The sequence below is a fragment of the Pholcus phalangioides genome, unplaced genomic scaffold, assembly GCF_987345545.1.
Source record: "Pholcus phalangioides strain wild (caught in Gottingen) unplaced genomic scaffold, Ppha-v1.0 ptg000015l_1, whole genome shotgun sequence".
NCBI classification, from domain to species: Eukaryota; Metazoa; Arthropoda; class Arachnida; order Araneae; family Pholcidae; genus Pholcus; species Pholcus phalangioides.
In genome coordinates, this window is record NW_028301608.1 from 56,968,599 (window position 1) to 56,977,348 (window position 8,750).

At 31.8% G+C, this 8,750-nt stretch overlaps 1 protein-coding gene across 1 annotated transcript; it reads right to left on the minus strand.

Moving 5' to 3' along the window:
- Positions 1-4,859: 4,859 nt before the first annotated feature.
- LOC149076273 (FMRFamide receptor-like) lies at positions 4,860-7,038 on the minus strand. Its single transcript, XM_089245517.1, has one exon. It carries the CDS (start codon positions 6,075-6,077, stop codon positions 4,986-4,988), a length of 1,092 nt encoding a protein of 363 aa, XP_089101643.1. The 5' UTR covers positions 6,078-7,038; the 3' UTR covers positions 4,860-4,985.
- Positions 7,039-8,750: the final 1,712 nt, after the last annotated feature.

An 8,750-nucleotide genomic window follows, 5' to 3' on the forward strand; every position in this document is an offset into this window, starting at 1 on the left:
AGATGAATATTTACAAGATGTATGTGTTGCTTAATGGAAATAGTAGCCACCAAACGCCTTCTTCTTGAGGCGATCCGTAAATTTGTGAAACACGAGGGCTTAGTAGAAAAAGTCAGTATTTTCTAAATTTCTACATTTATATAAATAAATTGAAAAAAAAATCAAGCGCGGAGATAGCTTTCGACTCTTTCGATTGAATTTCGTTATATATGATTCCCACATGGGACAAGAAAGGAAAAAAAATGCAGGAAAATGTTTCAAAAGAAAACTTGTTGGAAAAGCAAAAGAACACTCTTGTGTGATTTATAATGGAATTCCGAGTTGATTGAGGGTTGTTTAGTGTTTGATTAGTGAATAATTTTAGTATAAACGTTGATTTTGAAGCTATAGTCTTGATTAAGTTTTAATCAAAAATGTGTGACCTTTTCCGATTCTCGCCACGCTATTTTCAATTACTTCCTGTCATAGTTTCAGACTTTTGATTTCAATATTGAACGAAATGTAGAAAATTCATTGCACTCATGCAAATACAAATACAAACACAAAGGCCACAACAGGCAAATTGCCCAACGAGGCGGCTGAAATGCATCTATGCATATTATATAGTGAAGCGTAAAGAAACTACTCTATTAAATAAAGGTTGTTGAGATGATATATAAAATATTAAACAGATTTGCTCTAATGCTTATTTTTTTCTTTTTATTCCTCCAAAATTCGAACGATAACGAAAGAAAGAAGAAGAAACAAAAGAAACCAAAAAGTAATTTTTCAAACGCTTGTCAAAAATTTAAGGAAAGATACTCGTGCTACTGCTGAATTTGATGTGTTTGGGAAAATGATGGATTATTGTATTCGGTGTGAAAAGAAACAAAAGAAAAAGTTTGAAAAATCCTTGTAAATATTAAAGATAAATGAACAAATTATATTTAAAGCCAGATAATCGACCATTGTACCGAAATTTCTCGCTCTTTTTAGCTCTCGCGGCTAATTCAAAGTCACAGTCTATCCTGCAACTTTTTCTTTCTGGAATTCTAGCTTCGATGGACTCTGATCTAATTTTTTTTGAGCATTTTAATGAAGTATAAGGCCAAATATTTAATCTAAAATAGGATTGAATTCTCAAAGATTGAAACAGAGTAAAAAAATAATATTTTTTAAGACATCGCCAAATGTAAAAAAAATTGTGTATATATATATATGTTACAGTAAATGACTTTCTAATCATTTTCATACCGTAAATGTGATAAATGTGGATCTTAGACATACATGCTAATCATTTTGGTAAGTTTGATAAATTCTTTTGAATTCATCATTTCTACCAGGGATCACTTCCTCACTTCAGCCAAACCCAAGCGTCGCTGTTAAATTAAATAAGTACTAAAAATTATCACTTTTACCGGCGATTATTCATAACACCTAAACGTTGCATCGTTAGTGAACATGATAAATTGTGCTATATGATAATGCATGATAATTTGTACATATATTGTATCATTATATCGGTGCACGATCGTAAAATGTGTTATCATTATATCGGAGCCTAACTTATATTCATCGCACATGCTAGACTAAGAATGATTTTTTTTTATACCTATCAAATTTACCAATTGCACCAGAGTATTATGCATAATGGCAGATAATGGCGATCACCATACCTAAATAATTTTGAACAAACTTCTTATTTCAAGGACGTACATGTTCGTAATTCTATTTTTTTCCTACTTCACAGTTATTCCAAATATTTGAAAATCTCGACATTAATTTAATATAAAAAAATAATTTCTGTATCGTCTTTGTTTGTAAAGCTTATACAGAATGAAAATAAGTGCCACTGTTTGTTATTTGGGAAATGGAAAACGGAAATAAAATGAAAAAAAAAATTAAGTTTCGATAACAATTTGTTATCTGAGATTGTTTTCAAATAGCCAAATAAATTTGTTTTCTTCAATTACCAAGCATCGTTTGTTCTACTCACCTGAAAATCTATTGAATTTCTAAAAAATTGAAAAAAAAAATCGTACACCCTTTTGAACTTTTTCATTTTATTGAACAAACTTTACTTTCAAACTTTTACGGTATTTCCAAAACCGAAAAAACTAAAGTTTGATATTTATAAATAATTCACAAGAAATTTTCAGTGATTTCCATAAGACACAAAGCGAAATAATTTTAAGCTTCCACTGAAGGACTTTTTACCCTTCTATTTTTAACGAGATCGTAATGAAAACGCTTTCTGTGCATAAATTATTTTGCTAAGCACGAAAATTGTATTCAAATTACTTTAAATGGAATCCCCTCAAGCTGTTTCCACCGCGTTAACTTTGACAAAGAGAGAGCTCTCTGTCTTTCTTGCTATTTTTTTTCTTCAACATGTATGAAGTTTTGTTTTATTTTAGAAAATTAGGCATTTTTCAAGAGAAAACTTAAACTTCGTTTACCTTAAATGAATGTAATCTAATAATGTCGCTAGAAATTAACGTATGTGTTGTGTAGGAGTTAAATTTTTCAAAAATGTTTAGAAAGCATAAATATATAAAAAGTTTCCTTCTCTCTTATTTAACTTCCTTTAAAATTTAAACTCCCCATTTACCTGAAATGAATGTTCAATAATTGCTTATTTCCCAAAAAAGTGCGGTTTAAATTTCTATTTACGTCACCTAAGGGAAAGAATCAATATTTTACATGCTTTTTCACAAAATGTATCAAACAGATGAGAAAAGAAATACTAATATTCATAATTTGGACGTCAGTGTAGCAAGTGATTTTTCGTTCTTGTCAACAGAATTCTGATGAAAAAGATCGGAGCTGCGGTATTGGACGAAATAAGTTTTTTTTGATTAGATAGAAAATGTAGATTCATTTATTTTCTTGAAAAAAAAACCTATTCGTGATCATTGTTGCTACGTCAAATTGACAACAGTTATTGCCCATTATATTAACCCAATTTTTACTGACGCTGCATTTGCGCAACACTCTAAAATTTGAGTAAAATCATAAAAATTTTTGTATGAAATTAATAGTTTTGGATGTTAAAGTGGCTAATGAGTGAGCGGCTTAGTGTTTTTTGAAATTTGTCGAGGAAAAAATTAATTTTTTTATGATTTTTTGATTAAAATGTAATTTTTGGAAATTTTATCTTGATTTTCCATCTGGAATTTTTTTTCATGAATTATGACAGGAATTTTTTTTCAAAATAGAAATAAATTGGTTTTTCTTAAATTTTTTGTTTCATGACTTTTTTGTTCATGTTGAGTAATCATAAATTAACATTAATTATGAAGAAGAACAGCATGCTAAGTTTTAATAACATGTCGAGTTTTTTGAAGCTTCTCAAATATGTTATGTAAGTAACCATCTGTCATATTACATGAAGAAAATATGCAATTTGGTCATGAATTCATGAATTAGAGAATCGGTCAAAAAATGTGTTATTATAGTTATCATAAAATTTCTCAAGAAGCTAAATATTTGCACAGAATTTGGATATTCAGCCAGCTTTTTTCCGTAATGTGGTGGAAATTATTTATTCAGTATAAGCTAATATCTGCACAAGCCACACATTTGGAATTCCCCATCATTTCTTTTTTTCAACTTCATATATAACTTGATTTCATATTATTTTTCTTTTTTAAACAATTTCCTCAGTGAATAATCCATACACATATATAATTTATTATAATGCATGCATATGTTACGTAAATGTGAGAATCGGTTATTATGCATAATATAAAAAAATCACTTTTACTGACTATTATGCATAATACTTAAGTATCGTTGGTAAATGTGATAAATGTTAAAAAAATTCGCTAATGATAATTTGTGAAAATGACACATAATATCAGTATACGATTATGAATTTGTTAAATGAGAGTTCATTATATCCAGTCCAAACTCTCGCCCACAAGTATGATCCTCTGAATAAGACATTTTATGAGGACAACGGCACTGATTCAACATATTTAATAATAATAAAATGACGATCATGCATAATAACCAGCAAATGGAATGAATTTGGTTAGATTTATCATGCTTGCTAACTACCTTTGAATATTACGTATAATCACCGAAAAGTGATGATTTTAATACTCATTAAATTTACCAACAATGATTGCGTATTATTCATAATCGCTATTTATTGTGATAAACTGGGGGGGGGGAATACATCAAACTGACCAAAATTGTTGACGGTTATGCAATATAACCAGCTATTATGCATAATTACCGGATTTATCGTAAATGCGTGCGTATACTTGATCTGAATGTCAATGGCATGTTCAATTAATTTGATTATACTCGAATCAAATTATTGGTGTACTGATAATATTCTGGATTATCAGTTTAGAGCTAATAGAGCTGTCCTAGAAATATGTTTCATTCGAATTATCCCAATACTAATGCTAATTTAATACGTGAAGCGAATGACATAGATACTGCAGATGTTAGTATAGTAGTGTGCATTAGACACTAGAATTAATGTGTATTAATAATAAATTATTCTATTCAATAAATATCATTGATATATTTTGTCTGCATTATTCGCATCACAATTGGTAAATGAATCTTATGCGAATTGGTATCAATTAAAATTCGAATTTTCTTACATACATTATATTATTATAACCAATACAATCAAAATCCAAGACATAAATCTTTGAGCAACGTTAGCAGGATCGTATTTAAACATTATTATATAATTTGCTTGAGATTTATATAATCTCTTGGAGAGGTTAAATGTATCGATTCCCAATTGTTTCGGATTATATCAACGAAATCACTACCGGTGAGTGTGAGTCAAGAAATGATATGTTGAAAAAAAAACGGAAACATGAACTGGAGCAGAAAAATGTATACGTGATATATACAGTTAAAACACTTATTTTATATATTTATCTATACATGAAATACATACCAGAGTCAGCGGATTACTGATGAATTCATAAATATATCCCACGGATCATGCAATAAGGTGTGTAAAATAAGTGCAATCACAAATCACTAAATTTAGAGTCACCATTCAAGGACTCATCTTTTCCTCTTACGGTCATTGGACTTCGAGCGATTTCAGTCTGAGTGGTTTGCAATGTGCTTGTAAAACACTGGTTCCTACGGCGCCTGAATCCACAGAACATTTGCAGAAATGTCTTACGAAACTTCTGTCCAAATATGCAGTAAATGACGAAATTCACAGAGGAGTTGAATGTTATGAGAAGGTTTGATACCCTAACCAATGAATTGTCGTAGATCTCGAAGCATTCCAGGATGTTGATGAGGAGAGCCAAAATGTTGCACACGAAGAATATAGCAACGACGCAGATCAACATCATGGCGAGACCTATCTCTTTCTCTTCTCGCCTTGTCAATCTCTGTCTGTCTTTGTTAGCGTTTTGCACGGCTCTCCATATGGAAACGTTAAGTACGGCTAACATCAAAAAAGGGATGAAGTACATAACGAACAAATAGAGCCAGACGTAGTATACTTTGTAATACAGCTTGTTGATACGAAACTCGGAAGCCTTAGCGACGTAAACGCTAGTGTTGGTTGTTGGATCAAGAACTTGGCGGACGTCGATCTCTAGGAATCTCGGTATGTTATAGCACACAGCGAATATGAATATCAGCAAGTTGAAGACCCTTGCTCTACGGTATGTGCAGAGGAATCGTGCTTTCAGAGGATGGCATACGGCTACGAATCTTTCGACAGTAACTCCAACAGTTGTCCACACGGATCCCGTTTGTGCGATAAGTCCTACGGGATATGCTACCATCACTACGAATGGAAATATCTCAAATGTGTATCGGTATAGAATCGATATCCTATAACCCAATTTGTGTAATCCGAGCATTGTCACAGAGCATACCAAAACAACTGTGTCAAAAAACGCCAGGCCTTGAAGTCCGCAGTTCACGGAAGATCTCATCTCTGGTTTTGAAAGAATGATGAGAGATATCACGTTGCCAATTATACCGAGAGAACCAAGAACAGTGAGTATGACGCCTTCAGTGACGAATTCGAATGTTGTTATCTCTGGAATTCCCATAGTGTCATTTTCGGAAAAATAGGAATCGTTCTCAGCCATGCTGAGTCTCGTTAGAAAAATCGATCTGAATAGAAATTCAAAACTTGTGTGATTTATCTATCTGTACATGAAGTGAAATCATTATGAGATGTTTCACAATTAGTAAAGAATTCTAAAGAAACAGTCAATGGAAAAGATTTTTGCTGTTGTTCTTTACTAATAAATAACAGTTGCCATAATACGAATTTTATGGTATCTAGTTCGCAAGTTCACTTTCAGAATAATAAATTGTTATATAACCTCGACGATTTCGAAAATCAAATAATAAAACTTCAAAAAGTACTGGAATTATTTCGTGAAATACCATATAAAATAATCTGTTTTCCTTTTCTTCTGTTTTATATTATCGTTTGATCCATTAAATGACGTATCAAAAACATCGGAAGAAAATGAGTCCGTCCATTTTGAATATAAAAACGAAAGCATACGTCACTTACCGTTGCACTAAATGTTCCTAATAAAGTTGTCTAGTTTTTTGAATTACCAATAGTAGTTGAGATAACTTCCTTCTGTAAAATTTTGACAGTATTCTATAGCTGGATCACTGGAGTAATGTGAAGACACTTTCTCGTCTATACTTGGAGTAGTTTGAATGTGTTTTCCTTGATGACAATATCTCCAATAATATTATATTCAGGCATTGAATGATTTGTTAATATGACAAAATGTATCAATCCATTCCGTTGAGCACTTGTGTCCGATAAAATCTTACGCAAAATGATAAAATAATAATCCAAATACTTTAGGTGTAGGATTGACCATGAAACAGAACTATATCCGACTGACTCTTTTCTGTATTTTTTTTCTTTCAATTTCCTTGTTTTACGACTTTTTAATGTATATATTTATATTGAGTTGAATTTACACTCCCAACTCTTCATTCTCAGCTTTATATTTCATCGAAATTGCGCGAAATGGAATTCAACGCTTGTTGAATGCTTAAGCTGCCTTTTAGAAAGAGCAGCTAGCTACTTCATGAATGAGCGAATGATTCGCGGTCCGGCGATCGAAGTTTTCCAACGAGTGGCGGCGCTGCATTTCCCAAAATCAGAGATCTGAGAAAAGTTGATGTCAACACTGTATAGGATGGGAATTCCTGTCATATCGGAATTCCTGAGAAAGAATGATGAAGCAAAGAAAAAAATGTACAATTTTTGCTCTCCGTCAAGCGATGTTGCTCCTGGCAATAAGGGACTAAAGTGAACTTCCAAAATAATACCCATTTTTATGTCTTTCTAAGGGAATGTTCTGGAAATATTTGATTTACCGATCCCGGTGGGTATAAAATAATAAAAATTGCTTTTTGGGTGAAGGCTCTGGTTACAACCAGTGACGTTTGATTCATAGCGTCCAGACTCCAATCACATGTTATATAGATTTTTTTAAATAATAAACATCATTTCTATACTTTGTTATAAATCCTGCAAGAACCATCCTCCCAGAGAGAAGTAATATCATTGAAAATTAACTATTCGGTGCAATATATATGCGTGATAATAATTTTGATTATAATTTTTTTTCTCATGAGTTTTAGTATGGAACATTCGCTGTAAAATGAATGTTAGTTTGATGTGCGCGATGGAGAAAAATGTTTTTTCTACTCCCTCTACTATCTATGATCTCGCAGAACTTTCTTTTTTACGTTTCTGAAAAATAACCTTAACACAAAACAACGTTGAATTTGTTATCATTTCATATATTTTCTATAATTTTCTGGCAAATTCTAAAAGTATCAGAAAAAATAGCCAAAATCATCAATCTTTTCATTACTTCAAATGATACGATTCTGAATGTGTGCAACAGTTAGAAAACGTTCATTTATCTGATTATAGAGATATTTGCTCATCAATATTCCAGTTTCTGTTAGATTATGATCTACATACTTTAAGAAAAACGTTATGAAAAATAAGTTTTAGTTTGATATGAGGATTCTTTTTCTGCAACAGGGTAGTATCAGATGATAATTTTTCTGTTATTTCTTTTACAACGAATAAAGGGAAATTTTCAAGCATATTTATTTCATTCTAACATTCATTAATATTTTGTATCGCCAGCATGAAAAATATGTATGTTTACATAATGACTAAAATATCTCAATCGCTTCTCTTTTGAAAATGCACATTTTTCATAAAATTACACAAGTTAATTAATTCATAATATACACATAAAACATGCAAATATAAGCTTGTGAAGTTCTTTTGGAAAAACTTTTCTCTCAGCAAAAAGAGATGCGGTTTGCGATTCAAAATTAGAAAAATAAAAAGTTGATTTTCACATGAAATTATTACTTTTTTTCCGAAGAGAAACGTCATTGATCATTTTTGTCACATAACGGTCTGCACACGTGGGCTAATTTTAGACTGGGACCTACAATTTATTGCCGATTCTGAAAGGCAGGCTTGTTTTTTATACTCATCGAGAGGTTGGTGCGCTAACCCCTGGGTGGGGGCTCCCGGAGGTAGCAATTTTTTTTTGCTGTTACACAGTATATATGTCACCGTTTCTGTTATATTCCTGTGTCAGGAAAGTTTTCTGACTAGGACGAACCGGGTATCGAACTCGCGACACCTCTAAACATCCTTTAGTATTTTAGACGAGTATCTTATCGACCTAGGCTACCGCGCGCCCAAGAGAATCGTTATTATAATGAAACAATACGAGGATTAACAGGTA

Excerpts from the sequence above, each read along its gene's own strand:
- LOC149076273 (XM_089245517.1), bottom strand. The coding sequence starts at position 6,077 with ATGGCTGAGAACGATTCCTATTTTTCCGAAAATGACACTATGGGAATT.